Source organism: Schistocerca gregaria, chromosome 9 (assembly GCF_023897955.1).
Source record: "Schistocerca gregaria isolate iqSchGreg1 chromosome 9, iqSchGreg1.2, whole genome shotgun sequence".
Lineage (NCBI taxonomy): Eukaryota > Metazoa > Arthropoda > Insecta > Orthoptera > Acrididae > Schistocerca > Schistocerca gregaria.
The window spans coordinates 122,182,057-122,201,885 of NC_064928.1; the positions used below are offsets into that span (position 1 = coordinate 122,182,057).

Here is a 19,829-nt window from a genome sequence, read left to right on the forward strand (position 1 = left end):
CTGAGCTCCGTTGTCTACAGCGCTATGTATAATATGGATCAAAACTATCTGGACACCTGGCTGAAAGTGACGTAGAAGTTCGTCGCACTCTCCATCGCTAATGCGGGAATTCGATATGGTGTCGGCCCACCCTTAGCCTTTACGACAATTTGCGGCTGATGCTCTTCTCTGCAAAAAGATAGCAGAACCAGAAGACTGTAGAGGATCAGTGACACGTGCAGACACTGTCAGTTCATGCCGAATGCAAGTGGGCATAACCGCACATGAATACATGAAGAAATACTTTGCTGATGGATTACATCATTTTGCGACAAATCACTAGAAATAGTAACTACTGTAATATGTCTGGCAGTAACCATCTGCATTGACCTAAAGTGGAATGACCACATAAAACAAGTTCTAGGGAAAGCAACATTTGCTTACAAAATGTAAATGACGAAATAGAAATTCGTATTTGCTGAAAAAGAGTTTTACTTTAAATACTATCCCACAAAACCATAAAACGTGAAATAAAAGCAAGTCATGATTCAGACCTACGGTTCTTCTAAACATTCATGGTGGTGTCTGTTTGTTCTATATCGTGTCTCCCTACCACTTTCGCGCAACGACGCTCTGAGCGTGTTTTTTAGGGAATTAACTAGTTTGAACCTGGGACCTGTTGCTGGTAAGGAGACGCCAGACCACACATGACATGTAGAATTCAGAAGAGTTCAGTGAGACTAGCGATGATATAACCAAATACTTAATGATTTCAGCGTCAGCTCCACTGCACTCCCTGTAAAAGAATCTTAACATTAACTAAATTTAGTGGAATGGGTTCAAGGCTTTCCTGTTTTTAGTTAGCTGGTAAAATAACGTCGAAAAATCAGTTAAGTTTACCATTGGAAATTTTATTCTACTCACAAAACATTGTTTAAAATTTGCACTATTGATAAAAGGAGATGTTTCAATACAGGATGGTAAAAACCAACTGCGTTCAACAACAATGTGAACGATTATTCCCTGAATGGGTTTCCAAGTTCTACAATCGATCGAAGGATGACCTATGCCATTTCACATCTATAATCTAGGTTTAATTTAAGTTTCACAAAAGAGAAAACTATCAAAATGGTCTACAGTGACCCACAATTATCTTTAATTACTTATCTAACTTGTCGTAAATTACAGTGGCTGATGTGGCTTCTCAATAACTATATAAAAGAAAAATCATCGCGTTTCAGATCTGTTCTTCAAGTGGCAAATGTGAACACCATGAGTTTTAATTAACGATCGACACTAGTATTACGCAAAAGGGGGTGTAACAGATGAGACTTCTGCAGTTCTGAGTGAAGCCTTATACGCTCAAAAATGCGGCATCGCGTGCGTTCATTACCTTGTCGGTGTTTAGGCAGCGGCAGGCAGCACGGCTCCGCTCACCTCGCCATCTCGGAAGCAACTCTTTTCCTCACCACAATTTACCGAAGATGACTTAAAAAAACTATCTGGCTGTGTTTTCATCTGACCAGTTAGGGTCTCAATGTTAACCTTAAGCTCCGCCTACAATAATTCTGTCTTTCCAAAGAGAAACGTTATACTTTTCGTGGTGGGGCAATGTTTTTAAAGTTTGCAACGTATCAGAGACGCGAAAAAGTCTCACGCTAAAACCTGCAGCTGGTGTGGTCCTTTTAGCGTTATCGTAAGATCTATACTGTTTTTCTGGAGGGCTCTAGCTTTTAACATGGGCTGGGGGATGGGCCTTGAAGTAACAGAGACTCGAAAAAGTCTCACGTGCGGGTGGTAGTCTTAGAGGTACGCTGGCGACGTGGGTGACCAGTCCGTCCCTTATCGTAGGGCCTTCTAGCTTAACACGGTTCTACTCTCGGCTTCTGTTCTCGTTTCTCCCCTCGTAACTGCGTCGGTCTCACAGTGGGAAGGTACGACATGCATTTAGGCATTCTTGTGTTAGTCTGTGGTATTCCATTTGCTCACTCGTTGATCGTATTACTTTGGTTAATTTAATGTCACGATTTATTCGGAGCTACGTGACATATTACTGGATTTGCTTATCATGTCAGGGTTTTCATGGAAGGTGTTGGATTTGTCTGGCACCTTACAACCACTGTAATATGTCTGGCGGTAACCATCTGCATTGAACTAAAGTGGAATGACCATATAAAACAAGTTCTAGGGAAAGCAACATTTGCTTACAAAATGTAAATGACGAAATAGAAATTCGTATTTGCTGAAAAAGAGTTTTACTTTAAATACTATCCCACAAAACCATAAAACGTGGAATAAAAGCAAGTCCTGATTCAGACCTACGGTTCCACTGTCACCAGCAGATGGCTGCACTGTAGAAAACGTGGATAGTTCGATCTTTGTACCACGAATTTCTTTGGGGTTATTACCGTTGGGGACGCATGTCTGCACTGTAGAAAACGTGATCTGCACGTTTCTTTGTAACATGAGTAGTTCTTTCACCAACAGATGGCTCCACTGTTAAAAACCCAACAGAGGCGTAAATTAATTACTTTCCACTCCTAAGATAGTGCAATACTCTAAAAGTCTAGAAAATACGTTGGCAGTGCAAACAGTACAACGTTTGTATCGAATGACTTGGACACATTTCTGGTTAAGAAGATGATCAAAGGCCGCCTGACTCAGATCAGTTACTGTAAGTCGGTATTCGCATTTTCAAGAAGAGGGGTAGGACAGGAGCAATAATTATAGCCCTATATCACTGACATAAGTCTGTTGTAAAGCTGTGGGACGTACTTTATGCCCATGTAGAACAAATATCTTCTCTATAAAAGTCTTCAGGTCCAGATTGTATACCGATTAGTTTCCTTTCAGATTACGCTGATACAATAATTCCCTACTTAGCAATCATATACAACCGCTCGCTCGCCGATAGATCTGTACCTACAGATTGGAAAATTGCGCAGGTCGCACCAGTGTTGTAAGAAGGGTAGTAGGAGTAATCCATCGAATTACAGACCTATATCATTGACGTCGGTTTGCAGTAGGGTTTTGGAGCATATACTGTATTCAAACATTATGAATCACCTCGAAGGGAACGATCTATTGATACGTAATCAGCAGGGTTTCAGAAAACATCGTTCTTGTGCAACGCAGCTAGCTCTTTATTCGCACGAAGTAATGGCCGCTATCGACAGGGGATCTCAAGTTGATACCGTATTTCTAGATTTCCGGAAAGCTTTTGAGACCGTTCCTCACAAGCGACTTCTAATCAAGTTGCGGGCCTACGGGGTATCGTCTCAGGTGTGCGAATGGATTCGTGATTTCCTGTCAGGAAGGTGGCAGTTTGTAGTAATTGACGGCAAATCATCGAGTAAAACTGAAGTGATATCGGGTGTTCCCCAGTGAAGCGTTCTGGGACCTATGCTGTTCCTGATTTATATAAATGACCTGGCTGACAATCTGAGCAGTTCTCTTAGGTTGTTCGCAGATGATGCTGTAATTTACCGTCTAGTAAGGTCATCCGAAGACCAGTATCAGTTGCAAAGCGATTTAGAAAAGATTGCTGTATGGTGTGGTAGGTGGCAGTTGACGCTAAATAACGAAATGTGTAAGGTGATGCACATGAGTTCCAAAAGAGACCCGTTGGAATTCGATTACTCGATAAATAGTACAGTTCTCAAGGCTGTCAATTCAATTAAGTAAGTAAATTACGAACAACTTCAGTCGGAAAGACCACATAGACAATATTGTGGGGAAGGCGACCCAAAGTTTGCGTTTCATTGGCAGGACACTTTGAAGATGCAACAAGTCCACTAAAGAGACAGCTTACACTACACTCGTTAGAATATTGCTGCGCGGTGTGGGATCCTTACCAGGTGGGATTAACAGAGGACATAGAAAGGGTGCAAAAAAAGGGCAGCTTGTTTTGTATTATCACGTAATAGGGGAGAGAGTGTGGCAGATATGATACGCGAGTTGGGATGGAAGTCACAAAAGCAAAGACGTTATTCGTCGCGGCCGGATCTATTTACGAAATTTCAGTCACCAACTTTCTCTTCCGAATGCGAAAATATTTTGTTAAGCCCTACATAGGTTGGAATGATCATCAAAATAAAATAAGAGAAATCAGAGCTCGAACAGAAAGGTCTAGGTGTTCGTTTTTCCCGCGCGCTGTTCGGGAGTGAAATGGTAGAGAGATAGGGTGTGCCAAGCAGTTAAATGTGAATTCAGAGTAATCATGTAGATGTAGATGTAGAAAAACCAACATGGACAGAGATTTTGAGAAACTTACGAGGTCCGACTGATACTTGCGCGTTTCGTCACAGGAAGGTTTTAGTCAGTGCGAGAGCTTTACGGAGACCTAAAAACTCCAGTGGCAGACAATACAAGAGAGGCATTGTGCATCCCCACGCTGTCTTGGCAAGCAGAAACACAGCCTCAGCTATGGTGCCCCCTGCTGGTGGGTATTTAACTGTCACGTGGAACCACGTCGCAAAAGTGCAAGTAAGGAAAGGATTGCTTATGCGAAGGATAACGTCATTTCATCCAAGCAGTAGGACAAAATACACGTAATCTCGTCCGATGTGAGCTGGCTTCAGTTGCACAAAAATACTACCAGAAGCTGTCCCATATTTCTCTTCGCTGCACCATCATATCTCATCGCCCCTAGGACGTGAAAATCGAATGTCCGTTCTTGATTTTGCAGCAATGGAATGACTAACAAGCAATCTGATCCGATACAGGACATCTTGAAACGAATGGTAAAACCGATGACATGAGAAAAGATGCAACGAGTCTCCAGAAGTCAGGAGAAAAGAGCCATGTGGTACTCACAGGTGTTGAGATCAGAGAGCAAGGAGGGGCGTTCAATGCATAACACGTTCTCGGCCAATTTCGCTTGAACTTTCTTCTGGGACGTGACTTCAGCGCCTATAGTTTCATGAACTTCCCGATAGGTGGCAGCACCATATCTAGGCTTTAAAAAGGCTTCTGTAACGAATGAGCATTCCAAGCAAAGAGCTGTCATTGAGTTCCTTTTGGAGGAACGCCAGCCCATCGTAGATATCCATAGGCACTTGCAGATATGTAGGGAGAGCTGTCAGTGAACAAAAGCACGGCGAGTCGTTGGACCCTCACGTCTGTCATTATCGCAACAAGGTCGTGCAGAACCTTGCACTGTCTCTCTAGCTGGCCATCCGCATACACCTGCGACTTCTGCAATGCTGGAACGTGGAGACACTCTCACTCGAGGCGAACGACAGATTAAAATTAACCACCTCGCTGCTCAACTAGACATCGCTGTCGGTAGTGCTGACACACTCGTCCAGCGGTTGACCTACTCAAAGGTGTGTGCCCGCTTAACAGGAGACCATAGAGAACAACAAAAGACATCTGCGCGGATCTGGTTGCGGGCTATGATTCTGATCGTGACAGTTTTTGTCGAACGTCATTGCAAGCGATGAAACATGTGTTCATCACTTCGAACCGGAAACAAAACGGCAACATTTGGTGTGGCGTCACACCACCTCTCCACCGAGGAAAAAGATCAAAACCACACATTCAGCCAGCATAGTCATGGCGACCGTCTACTGGGACTCGGAAGCTGTTATTCTGTTTGATGTCCTCCCTCACTGTGCAACGATCAAGTGTGAAGTGTATTGTGCTACCACCAGGAAAATCATTAAACGACTTTAGCATGTTCGTCGCCACAAAAATGCAAGCGAACTTCTTATTCTCCATGAAAACGCATGGCCTTACACAAGCTTCATCATTCCTTATCTCATCAGTTCAACTAATTTTCAACATTCGTCTGTAGCACCACATCTCAAATGCTTCGATTCTCTTCTGCTCTGGTTTTTCTAGTCTATGTTTCACATAAGTACAATGCTGTGCTCCAAACGAACACTCTCAGAAATTTTTTCCTCAAATTACGGCCTATGTTTGATACAAGTAGACTTCTCTCGGGAAGGAATTCCCCTTTTGTCAGCGCTAGTCTGCTTTTGATGTCCTCCTTGCCCCGTCCGTCAATGGTTATTTTTCTGCGTAGGCAGTAGAATTCCTTAACTTCATCTACTTCGTGACCCCTCAATTCAGACGGTAAGTTTCTTGCTTTTCTCATTTCTGCTACTTCTATCTGTCTTCGATTTACTCTCAATCGATACCCATAACTCATTAGATTGTTCGTTCCATTCAGCATATCATATAATTCTTCAATTTCACTCAGGACAGCAATGTCACCAGTGAATCGTATCACTGATATCTTTTCACCTTGATTTTTAATCTTTTATTTGCTTCTTCGATGTACAAATTGAACAGTAGGGGCGAAAGACTACATTCCTGTGTCATACCCTTTTCAGAAGAACCTTCGTTTTTGGTCCCTCACTTTTATCATTCCCTCTCGGCTGTTGTACATATTGTATATTACTTGTCTCTTCCTATAGTTTACTCCTATTTGTGTCAGAATTCCGAATATCTTGCACCATTTTACATTGTCGAGCGCTTTTTCCAGGTCGACAAATCCTCTGATCGTGTCTTCATTTTTCTATAGTCTTGCTTCCATTATCAATCGAAGCGTCAGAATTGTTTCTCTGGTGCCATTACCTTTTCTAAGGCCAAACCGATCGTCATGTAACACATCCTCAGTTTTCTTTCCCATTCTTCTGTATATCATTCTTGTCAGCAACTTGGATACATGACCTGTTACACTGGCTGTGCGATAATTCTCGCACTTGTCAGCTTTTGCAATCTTCGGAATTGTGTAGATGATATTTTTCCGAAAGTCAGATGGTATGTCGCCAGACACATACATTCTACATACTAACGTGAATAGGTTTCGTTGCCACTTCCCCCAACGACCTTACAAATTCTGGTGAAATCTTATCTATCCCTTCAGACTTATTTGATCTTAAGGCCTACAAAGCTCTTTTAAATTTTGAATCTAATACTGGATCCCCTATCTCTTCTAAATCGACTCATGTTTCTTCTTCTATCACATCAGACAAATCTTCCCCCTCATAGAGGCCTTCAATGTACTCTTTTCACCTATCCACTCTCTCCCTCGCATTTACAGTGGAACTTACGTTGCAGTCTTAATGTTACTACTCTTGCTTTTAAGTTCACCAAAGGTTATTTTGACTTCTCTATATCCTCAGTCAGTCCTTCTGAAATCATTTCTTTTTCCATTTCCTCACATTTTTCACGCAGCCATTTCATCTTAGCTTCCCTGCACTTCCTATTTATTTGATTCCTCAGCGACTTCGCCGGCCGGTGTGGCCATGCGGTTCTAGGCGCTACAGTCTGGAACCGCGCGGCCGCTACGGTCGCAGATTCGATTCTTGCCTCGGGCATTGATGTGTGTGATGTCCTTAGGTTAGTTAGGTTTAAGTAGTTGTAAGTTCTAGGGGACTGATGACCTAAGATGTTGAGTCCCATAGTGCTCAGAACCATTTGAACCTCAGTGACTTCCATTTCTGTATTCCTTAATTTCACTGAACATTTTTGTACTACCTTTTTTCATCGATCAACTGAAGTATTTCTTCTGTTATCCATGTTTCCTTCGCAGTTACTTTCTTTTCACCTATGTTTTTCTTTCCAACTTTTGCGATTGCAACTGTACTGGCTACTGAGCTACTCCTTATTGGTGTATCTATAGCCTTAGAGAACTTTAAACATATCTCGTCATTCCTGAGCAGTTCTGACACCATTTCATTGCTTATATATTCTTCCTGACTGGTCTCTTAAACTTCAGCTTACTCTTCATCACTACTACATTCTGATCTATATTTGCACCTGGGTACGTCTTGCAATCCATTTCTGACTTTGGAAATTCTGCCTGACGACGATGTAATCCAACTGAAATCTTCCCGTATCACCCGGCCTCTTCCAAGTATACCTCCTCCTCTTGTGATTCTTGACCAATGTATTCGCTGTTACTAGCTGACATTTATTACTGAACTCAATTAGTCTTTCTCGTCTCTCATTCCTCTTCCCAAGCCCATATTTTACTGTAACCTTTTCTTCGTCCCCTACAACAGCATTCCAACCCCCAATGACTATTAGATTTTCATCACCCTTTACGTATTGTATCACTATTTCAGTATTCTCACATGCATTTCTTCATCATCACCTTGCGACGTCAACTATCGTTGTCGGTGTTGTTTCACTGTCGATTCTGATAAGAACAATTATATCGATGAACTTAGGCAACGTAGTCTATGGAGAACAGCGACCTGACGCTATATTTAAGTTAGACTGAACAGTCAAACAAATATTATTGCGATCTTGACTGTTCATTCTAACTTAACTATCACTGAACTGTTCACAGTAACATACTCTCTGCCCCACCTTCCTATTCATAACGAATCCTACATCTGTTACACCATTTTTCACTGTCGTTGATTTTACCCTATGCTCATCTGACCAGATATCCTTTTCTTCTTTCCATTTCACTTCACTGACCAATATTACATCTAGGTTCAACCTTACATTTCCCTTTCCAGATTATCTAGCTTCCCTACCAAGCTGAAGCTTTTGACATTCCACAACCCGACTTATAGAACGTAATCCTTTCATTGGTTATTTAATTTTTTCTCGCATTGCCACCTCTCCTTCGGCAGCCCACTCCCAGAGATCCGAATAGGGGACTATTCTGGAATCATTTGCCAATGGGGAGATCATCATGTCACTTCTTCAATTACAGGCTACATGTCTTGTGGATACGCATTTTGTGTCTTTAATGCAGTGTTTTCATTGCCTTCTCCATACTCATGTCATTGAACATTATTGATCCTTCCGCCTTTAGGGGCAGTTTCCCAACCCAAGGACAACAGAGTGCCTTGAACTTCTGTCTTCTCCTCAGTCTTCTTTAACAAGGCCATTGGTAGAATTAGGGTGACATCTTACGACAGATATCTTCGGCTGCCAATGCTGGTTATTAACCAAAATTTAAGCAGTGATGGGCTTGGAACCTGGGACCCAGAGCGTTTTAATTACTGATAAAGACGCTACCCCTAGGCCATGGGCACTACTGGAGTAGGGCACGAGTGACATCTCAGGAGTGTGGGACTCACTCGTGCCGAGGTCAGAGAGTTGGCTGGCACGTTTTCTGACCTGCTGGAGGTTGTTCACAATGTTGCAGCTAGACAGGGCAAGCACATATTTTTATTGAAGCGGGGCACGGTGAAAACCTCACGAGGTAGGGACAGTGTGGTAGTCACCAGTGTTGAGGTCAGAGTACTGGATGGCAGGTTCTCTGGCCTGCTGGAGGTTGGCCAAAATGTTACGACTGGACAGCATGACGTCCACGGGCAGAGTAGGAAAAAAAAAAAACACCTCGGAAGATAGGGGAAGTCTGGTATTCACTGGAGTCGAGTTCAGAGTAGTGGATGGCAAGTTCTCTTGCCGGCTGGAGGTTGGCCAAAATGTTACGACTGGACAGCGTGACGACCATGGGCAGGGTAGGGAATAAAAACATCTCGGGAGATAGGGGAAGTGTGGTACTCACCGAAGTAGATTTCAGAGTACTGGATGGCAAGTTCTCTGGCCTGCTGGAGGTTGTTCACAATGTTGCAGCTGGACAGGGCAAGCACATATTTTCATTGGAGCAGGGCACAGTGGAAACCTCATGAGGTAGGAACAGTGTGGTAGTAAGCAGTGTTGAGGTCAGAGAGCTGGATTGCTGGTTCCCTGGTCTGCTGGAGGTTGGCCAAAATGTTACGACTGGACAGCATGACGACCATGGGCAGGGTAGGGAATAAAAACATCTAGGGAGATAGGGGAAGTGTGGTACTCACCGGAGTCGAGTTCAGAGTACTGGATGGCACGTTCCCTGGCCTGCTGGAGGTTGGCCAAAATGTTACGACTGGACAGCATGACGTCCACGGGCAGAGTAGGGAATAAAGACATCTCGGGAGATAGGGGAAATGTGGTACTCACCGGAGCCAAGTTCAGAGTACTGGATGGCAGGTTCTCTGGCCTGCTGGAGGTTGGCCACGATGTTGCGGTTGGAGAGCATGACGCCCTTCGGCAGCCCTGTCGTGCCGCTGGAGTAGGGCATGATGAACACCTGGTCTGGGGAGGTGAGGGCCCCCGGCAGCTCGCCCTCGGGTGCGGCCCGCTGCACCAGCTGCTGGAAGTCCGCCGCGCCCTCGGGGGTGGCGCCGGGGTCTAGGGCAGTGCTGGAGGCGGCCGCCGACACGGTCACCAGCAGGCGTGGTGGGGGCAGGCCCGCCTCCTGGAAGGCGCGCACCACCGTGCCGTGGAGAGCTGGAGTCGTCACTGCTGCCGAGGGCCGGCAGTCGCGCAGCTGTTTGGACAGCTCATCTGTGGGCAGGTTAGGTCACTCGTCGAGACAGATTGACAAAAGCTGTTAAGCACCTGGAAAATACTGAGTTTACTGCAGGTTAGTAGATACGTATATTATGAAATGGTGTAGTGATCTTTCAAGGCTAGAAAGCCTACCACAATTCGGATTAAGTACTTTACCAGAGCTGAGTGATTATGTGACGAGAGGGTGTTGTGTTTGATGCTTATTCTGCACTGGCTTTTACACCCGTTGCTGATGTTACAGAGCTGTTTCTGGGAACTGGCCAAGTCTGAGTCATTACCTGGATTTGTTGGCCAAGTATAATGTGGGCCTGCCATTCTCCACAACGGTTTATGCTGCCAAAACTGTAGTGTGGGCTGTGTTCAAATACGAGGAGTCTTCAATAAGAAATGCAACACAATCTTTCCGTTCAATTTCTGTTGAAAAAAATGCTGAATTTGTTATAGGACATCGTCAAACAGTGCCACTCTATCCCCTATAGTTACTTGACGTTCCGATAGGTGGTGGCGTTGTATGTCGGTTTCAAATTAGGCTGCAACGGAGGTGCGTTCCAAGCACCCAAAATCAGAGCATTGCAGGTATTCCTAGGCGCTTGCAGATATCTGGTAGTGAACAAAAGCACGGTGAGTCGTTGAGCGAGGCGACCCGTCCCATCTACCACTAGCGGGCCGGCCACAGACAACTGTGACTCAGTAAATTGAAGAAACGAATTCAGCGCATTCGTCGGCGCAAAATTACAAACGAAATTTTCGTTCTCCATGACAAAATGAGGCCTCACGAAAGTCTGCGCACCCGGGTGGAGCTCACGAAACTTCACTGGACTGTTCTTCCTCATCCACACTACAGCCCGGGTCTCGCACCTTCCGTCATCCATATGTTTGGAGCAATGCAGGATGCATACCGCGGAAAACAGTATGTCGATGAGGGTGATGTTATTGATGCAGCAAGACGCTGGCTCCGAGATCTACCATTGCAGTGGTACCGTGCGGGCGTACAGGCCGTCCCAGTAAGGTGGCGTAAGGCAGTCGCGTTTAACGGAGACTATGTTGAATAATAGGGTTTTTTAAGTAAAAGAGAGGGGAATAATATGGTCCACTGGAATCCTACGTAAGACCAACCTTCTTTCAGAAAAAAATACGTCGCATGAATTTTGGACCCCCTTCGTAATATTGTTACAATGTACACTAGCAAAAACAGTAGAAGTATTATCGGATTAGAAGCAACGTTGTACATACTCATAATGTATGTAAATAAGCAAGACTGCTATGATCTGGTTCGAAATGGTTCTAATGGGTCAGATAACTATGGGAGTTAACATCTGAGGTCATGAGTCCCCTAGAACTTAGAACTACTTAAACCTAACCAACCTGCTGTGATCTGCATTGGCTCGAATGGTCACCTCTACATCTACATCTACATACATTTCCATTTCCATAATATTGTCCTCAAGTACATCGCCCATCTGAGCTCTTGATATTCATACAACTGGCTCTCTTTTCTCCAAAGGTCTCTTTAATTTTCCTGTCGGCAGTATCTATCTTACCCCTAGTGAGATAAGCCTCTACATCCTTACATGTGTTCTCTTTCCATCCCTGCTTATCCATTTTGCACTTCCTGTCGATCTCATTTTTGAGACGTTTGTATTCCTTTTTGCCTGCTTCATTTACTCCGTTTTTATAGTTTCTCCTTTCACCAATTAAATTCAATATTTCTTCTGTTACCCAAGGATTTATACTAGCCCTCGTCTTTTTACCTACTTTATCCTCTGCTGCCTCTACTACATCACCCCTCAGAGCTACCCATTCTTCTTCTATTGTATTTCTATCTCACATTCCTGTCAGTTGTTCCCTTATGCTCGCCCTGAAACTCTGTACAACCAAGTGTTAGCTATGATTAAATTATTCTCTGTGCAGAATTCTACCAGGCGGCTTCCTCTTTCATTTCTTCCCCCCAATCCATGTTCACCTACTATGTTTCCTTCCCTCCCTTTCCCTACTCTCGAATTCCAGTCACCCATGACCATTAAATTTTCGTCTCCCTTCACAACCTGCATAATTTCTTTTTCATTGTACAACGTACAACCTTATATCATGGACATCCTGCGTCCCTACGTGTTCCCTCTTACGTATCCCGGTGTCATTTTTCAACATGGTAACCCCTGCTCGCACATGAACGATGTCTCTAAGAGCTGGATGCATGAAACTGAGTTACACCCGTGGCCAGGAAAGGTCCCAGATTTTTCCCCGATAGAGCATACTGTATGTGACAAGAGCTCGGACGTCAGTTCCGTCCCACTTCCACTAAACACAAATACCAAGGACTAGTTACAGCAGTTGTCTGCGTCCAGAGAGAGCACAACGATTTCATGTCGACCTTCCCAACCGAATGAGTGTTTGCATACAGTCTAGATGGGTTGCAACGTCGTACTGATAAGTGGGAAAATACTGTCCTTGCTAAATCTCACTGGAGTTTTTAATTGCTACAATAACATCACGTACCCTCTCAAAGTTTCTTTTCGTTTCCTCTTCCCCATATCGACACTTCACTTTTCTTTCAAGAAAGAGATACCTGGAGATAACGTTAGAAAATTTCTATGTTGCACTGTCACTGGAACGAGAGACAAACATTAAAATTCTACAAGAATCCATTCAGAGCGTTTAAAGATCCGATGGTCAAACAATCCTAGCTGTGAGGAAACCTGTTGCCGGACTGATTATCGTGAAAGGATTCCGATGAAAGTGTAATTATTTCATGAAACAGATTCTTTACCAGTTTGTAACTATTGTTAACATCAATTTATTCACACTGAGCTCTCTGTGGACTGAATTGCACGAAGAAATACAGTAACCGGCCACTTTTCCCGGCTGCTGTATTTATCAAAGTAATTAACTATTGCTGATTGGTGTCTGATTCTTTAGAAGGTGACCACATCTTCGAAAACCTTCGCTGTCTCCTCACATTTTTCATTACTTTAAAAGTTATTAAAAAATTTGTATTCGTAAATGAGTATTTAAATTTACCTTGAAATTAGCCCCAATTTTATACGAACGTTGCTGAGAATAATCACCGCTCAGAAAAGGAAATTGTTTGGAAGAATTTTCGTATCATCGGAAAATCATGTGAAGCCAAGTGACGCAATCAGTGAAACGGATAGCGTGCGACACAGGCAGGCCGAACTGCGGGAAAGGACTCGAAGGTCATGTAGCAAAACAATCACACCGGCAGCGGCTCGGAAGTCGCGAGCAGATGATGTAAGTTTGTACGTTGGCGAACGATACGGGAGTGCTGTAGACGTACTGAAATAGTGAAAAGGTTTCAGACACAATACGGAGGGTATTTGACAGGAATACTCTCTTTCAAATTCTGAACGCGTCAGGGGTAAAATATAGGGAGCAAAGGGCTATTTACAATTTGTATAGAAACGAAATGGTAGTTATAAGAGTTGAGGGGCATGAAAAGGAAGCAGTGGTTGGGAAGGGAGTGAGACAGGGTTGTAGCCTCTCCCCGATGTTTTTCAATCTGTATATTGAGCAAGCAGTGAAGGAAACATAAATTCGGAGTAGGTATTAAAATCCATGGAGAAGAAATTAAAGCTTTGAGATTCGCCGATGACATTGTAATTCTGCCAGAGGCAGCAAAGGACTTGGAAGAGCAGTTGAACGGAATGGATAGTGTCTTGAAGGGAGGATATAAGATAAACATCAAAAAAAGCAAAACGAGGATAATGGAATGAAGTCGAATTAAGTTAGGTGATGCTGAGGGAATTAGATTAGGAAATGAGGTACTTAAAGTGGTAAAGGAGTTTTGCTATTTGAGGAGTAAAATAACTGATGATGATCGAAGTAGAGAGGATATAAAATGTAGACTGGCAATGGCAAGGAAAGCTTTCCTGAATAAGAGAAATTTGTGAACATCAAGTATAGATTTAAGTGTCAGGAAGTCGTTTCTGAAAGTATTTGTATGGAGTGTAGCCATGTATGGAAGTGAAACATGGACGATAAATAGTTTGGACAAGAAGAGCTCTCGAAACGTGGTGTTACAGAAGAATGCTGAAGATTAGATGGGTAGAACACATAACTAATGAGGAGGTATTGAATAGAATTGGGGAGAAGAGACGTTTATGGCACAACTTGACTAGAAGAAGGGATCGGTTGGTAGGACATGTTCTGAGGCATCAAGGGATAACCAATTTAGTACTGGAGGGCAGCGTGGAGGGTAAAAATCGTAGAGGGAGACCAAGAGACGAATAAACTAAGCAGATCCAGAAGGATGTAGGTTGCAGTAGGTACTCGGAGATGAAGACGCTTGCACAGGATAGAGTAGCATGGAGATTTGCATCAAACCAGTCTCAGAACTGAAGACCACAACAACAACAACAACAAACAACGGAGGGTATACGATTGGCGTGACTATCGAGTAATAAAATTATCAAACAAGTTTTATTTTAACAAAGTACCAAATACAGTGTAATAATGTGGTGCAATCAATGGTACTATGGTAACAGTTGGTGGCTAATAATAAACAGAAAATAGTAAGTGATAACTGAGATGGAATAACTATAGGTCTCTTATTTCATTTGATCATTTACATACGAATCAACGGCAAGAAAAGGTGGATCAGTCAAGCAGAGCTCTGCATGCATTCAGGCAGTGTAATTTGCGTTGTGGGTAGTACACTTATAGAAGTAGTTAGTGAGAGTGTCAACTGCTTCATTTGATGGCTCTGACAGTATGGACTATGGTAGTACCGTTCATATCGGCACAGTACTTCGTACTTGTGATGTTAAAGGTACACATGTACTTGGTGACAATCATAGCAGAACAAAAAATGGTTCAAATGGCTCTGAGCACTATGGGACTCAACTGCTGTGGTCATCAGTCCCGTAGAACTTAGAACTACTTAAACCTAACTAACCTAAGGATATCACACACATCCATGCCCGAGGCAGGATTCGTACCTGCGACCGTCGCGGTCGAGCGGTTTCAGACTGAAGCGCGTAGAACCGCTCGGCCACTAACCAGCTTTCAGGACAGGCTCACATAGTCTGGATACATAGTGACAGTCCGTTGGGGGTTGGTAGTCACACAGATACAGAAACATTTGCTGATAGTGGTAGCATTCTTCAGTTTATTTTTTGGTGTTATATGATGTGTACATACTTGTGGAGAATGTGCAGTTGGTAATGGTTGAGATAGAAATGCACTGGGTGACAGTGTTGTTGATGTTCACTTAATTTGCTGTAACATCTAGACAGAATGGTTTAGTCTTAGTGCATTCCACTGGTGTACATAGGGGTATTGGTAGTATACTTAAAGCACTTCGCGACAGTGCTTAGGATACCCACTAAATTTGGGAAATGTGATGGGATTGAGAGGTAAAGTCTGGGTACTTCAGATTGATGGTGACAAATACACAGATCAATTTGGTGATAGTGAAAAGGATACTCACTTCATTTGGGTACCTTGACAGGGCAGAGTGTTAGACTCTTGGTATATATGTCATTGTACTTGGAGTTGGTGCTAATATGGATGTAGATGTATTATAAACTGAAGAGCCAAAGAAACTGGTACACCTGCCTAATATCGTGTAGGACCCTCACGACCACGGAGAAGTGCCGCAACACGACGTGGCATGCACTCGACTAATGTCTAAAACAGTGATGGAAGGAACTGATACAATGAATCGTCCAGGGTTGTCCATAAATCCGTGGAGATCTCTGCTGAATGGCATGTTACAAGGCATTCCAGATATGCTCAACAATGCTCGTGTCCGCGAAGCTTTCTGGCCAGTGGAGGTGTTTAAACTCAGAAGAGTGTAGCAAATATGAACGTATGTGGTGCCGCATTGTCCTGCTGGAAATGCCCAAGTCTGTCAGAATGCACAATGGACATGAATGGATGCAGGTGATCAGACATGTCGCTTGTACCAGTCAGAGTCTTATCTAGATGTATCAGGGGTCCCACATCACTCCAACTGCACATGCCCCACACTTTTGCAGAGACTCCAACAGCTTGAACAGTCCCCACTGGCATGCAGGATCCATGGATTCATGAGGTTGTCTCTGTACCCGTACACATCCATCCGCTCCATACAGTTAGAAATGAGACTCTTCCGGCCAGGCAACATGCTTACAGTCGTCAACAGTCCACTGTCGGTGTTGATGGCTCCAGACATGGCGTAAAGCTTTATGTCGTGCAGTCATGCACCGTACCCGAGTGAGCCTTCAGATCCGAAAGCCCATGTCGATGATGTTTCGTTGAATGGTTTGCACGCTGACACTTGCTGATGGCCCAGCATGGAAATCTGCAGCACTTTGCGGAAGGGTTCCACTTCTGTCAAGTTGAACAATTCTCTTCAGTCATCGTTGGTCTCGTACTTGCAGGATCTTTTTCTGGTCGCAGCGATGTCGTAGATTTGATGTTTTACCTGACTCCTGATGTCACTGTACACTCGCGAAATGGTCGTACGGGAAAATCCCTTCATCTGCACCTCGGAGATGCTGTGTCCCATCGCACCACGTTGAAACTCTCTTAAATCTTGATAATCTGCTATTGTCGCAGCAGTAACCTATCTAAGAGCTGTGCCAGACCCTTGTCTTACACAGGCGTTTATCTACATCTACATCTACATTTATACTCTGCATGCCACCCAACAGTGTGTGGCGGAGGGCACTTTACGTGCCACTGTCATTACCTCCCTTTCCTGTACCAGTCGCGTATGGTTCGCGCGATGAACGACTGCCGGAAAGCCTCCGTGCACGCTCGAATCTCTTTGATTTTACATTCGTGATCTCCTCGGGAGATAGAAGGAAAATAGCATCTACCTGGGAGCCTGTATCTGCTATTTTCTAGGTCTCATGAACAAATAAAGAGAGTTGGGTATCTCGCGATCGCTGTTTCCAGAATCCATGTTGATTCCTACAGAATAGATTCTGGGTTTCCAGAAACGACCTGATGCGCGAGCGAAGAACATGTTCTAAAATTCTACAACAGATCGACGTCAGAGATAAAGGTCTATAGTTTTGCGCATCTGCTCGACGACCCGTCTTGAAGACTGGGAACCTTCCGTTCTTCTAGAGACTTGCGGTACACGGCTGTTAGAAGGTGGGCACGTTCTTCGCGTACTCTGTGTAGAATCGAACTGGTATCCCGTCAGGTCCAGTGAACTTTCTTCTGCTGAGGACCGCAGCCGACCGCAGCACCGCGCCGTATTATGTGTGTTTAGATATTTCTGTGTTTGAATACACCAGTTCCTATGGCGCTTCAGTGTACGATAATGGTGGAGACACATACATAATGAGACAACCATGACAGAACAAGTTCGTGGAGGTATATACTGAAGATGCAATTGTAGTCGGTGATGGTAGAGGTGTAGATGTACTCTAATATAGTGATGGAAACACTAGATTAATTTGGTGACCATGTTGTTGTTGTTGTTGTTGTTGTGGTCTTCAGTCCTGAGACTTGTTTGATGCAGCTCTCCATGCTACTCTATCCTGTGCAAGCTACTTCATCTCCGAGTACCTACTGCAGCCTACATCCTTCTGAATCTGTTTAGTGTATTCATCTCTTGGTCTCCCTCTACGATTTTTACCTTCCACTCTGCCCTTCAATACTATATTGGTGATCTCTTGATGCCTCAGAACATGTCCTACCAAACGATCCCTTCATGTTGTCAAGTTGGGCCACAAGCTCCTCTTCTCCCCAATCCTATTCAATACATTCTCATTAGTTATGTGTTCTACCCATCTAATCTTCAGCATTCTTCTGTAGCACCACATTTCGAAAGCTTCTATTCTCTTCTTGTCCAAACTATTTATTGTCCATGTTTCACTTCCATACGAGGCAACACTCCGTACAAATACTTTCAGAAACGACTTCCTGACACTTCAATCTATACTCGATGTTAACAAATTTCTCTTCTTCAGAAACGCTTTCCTTGCCATTGCCAGTATACATTTTATATCCTCTCTACTTCGATCATTATTAGTTATTTTGCTCCCCAAATAGGAAAACTCCTTTATTATTTTAAGTGTCTCATTTCCTAATCTAATTCCCTCAGCATCACCTGATTTAATTTGACTACATTCCATTATTCTCGTTTTGCTTTTGTTGGTGTTCATCTTATATCCTCCTTTCAAGACACTGTCCATTCCGTTCAACTGCTCTTCCAAGTACTTTGCTGTCTCTGACAGAATTACAATGTCATCGGCGAACCTCAAAGTTTTTATTTTTTCTCCATGGATTTTAATACCTACTCCCAATTTTTCTTCTGTTTCCTTTACTGCTTGCTCAATATACAGATTGAACAACATCAGGGAGAGGCTATACAACCCTGTCTCACTCCCTTCCCAACCACTGCTTCCCTTTCATGTCGCTTGACCCTTACAACTGCCATCTGCTTTCTGTACAAATTGTAAATAGCCACCCGCTCTCTGTATTTTATCCCTGCCACCTTCAGAATTTGAAAGAGAGTATTCCAGTCAACATTGTAAAAAGCTTTCTCTGCGTCTACAGATGCTAGAAACGTAGGTTTGCCTTTTCTTAATCTAGCTTCTAAAGTGAGTCGTAGAGTCAGTATCGCCTCACGTGTTCCTATATTTCTACGGAATCCAAACTGATCTTCCCCGAGGTCACCTTCTACCAGTTTTTCAATTCGTCTGTAAAGAATTCGCGTTAGTATTTTGCATGATGGGACATAATGGTGTACTCGTCGACGGTGGTCGTACAGCGTTACCTGTAATACACTCCTGGAAATTGAAATAAGAACACCGTGAATTCATTGTCCCAGGAAGGGGAAACTTTATTGACACATTCCTGGGGTCAGATACATCACATGATCACACTGACAGAAAAACAGACAGATAGACACAGGCAACAGAGCATGCACAATGTCGGCACTAGTGCAGTGTATATCCACCTTTCGCAGCAATGCAGGTTGCTATTCTCCCATGGAGACGATCGTAGAGATGCTGGATGTAGTCCTGTGGAACGGCTTGCCATGCCATTTCCACCTGGCGCCTCAGTTAGACCAGCGTTCGTGCTGGACGTGCAGACCGCGTGAGACGACGCTTCATCCAGTCCCAAACATGCTCAATGGAGGACAGATCCGGAGATCTTGCTGGCCAGGGTAGTTACACCTTCTAGAGCACATTGGGTGGCACGGGATACATGCGGACGTGCATTGTCCTGTTGGAACAGCAAGTTCCCTTGCCGGTCTAGGAATGGTAGAACGATGGGTTCGATGACGGTTTGGATGTACCGTGCACTATTCAGTGTCCCCTCCACGATCACCAGAGGTGTACGGCCAGTGTAGGAGATCGCTCCCCACACCATGATGCCGGGTGTTGGCCCTGTGTGCCTCGGTCGTATGCAGTCCTGATTGTGGCGCTCACCTGCACGGCGCCAAACACGCAGACGACCATCATTGGCACCAAGGCAGAAGCGACTCTCATCGCTGAAGACGACACGTCTCCATTCGTCCCTCCATTCACGCCTGTCGCGACACCACTGGAGGCGGGCTGCACGATGTTGGGGCGTGAGCG

General features: G+C 44.1%; 1 protein-coding gene across 6 annotated transcripts in view; it reads right to left on the reverse strand.

Moving 5' to 3' along the window:
* The window catches only part of LOC126291873 (uncharacterized), a 234,174-nt gene that overhangs the window by 72,560 nt on the left and 141,785 nt on the right, over positions 1–19,829 (reverse strand). For all 6 annotated transcript variants that reach the window (XM_049985594.1, XM_049985596.1, XM_049985593.1 and 3 more), the window contains exon 5: positions 9,895–10,281. In XM_049985594.1, the coding sequence (XP_049841551.1) occupies positions 9,895–10,281 (387 nt within the window). The remainder of the gene's footprint in view (positions 1–9,894; positions 10,282–19,829) is intronic.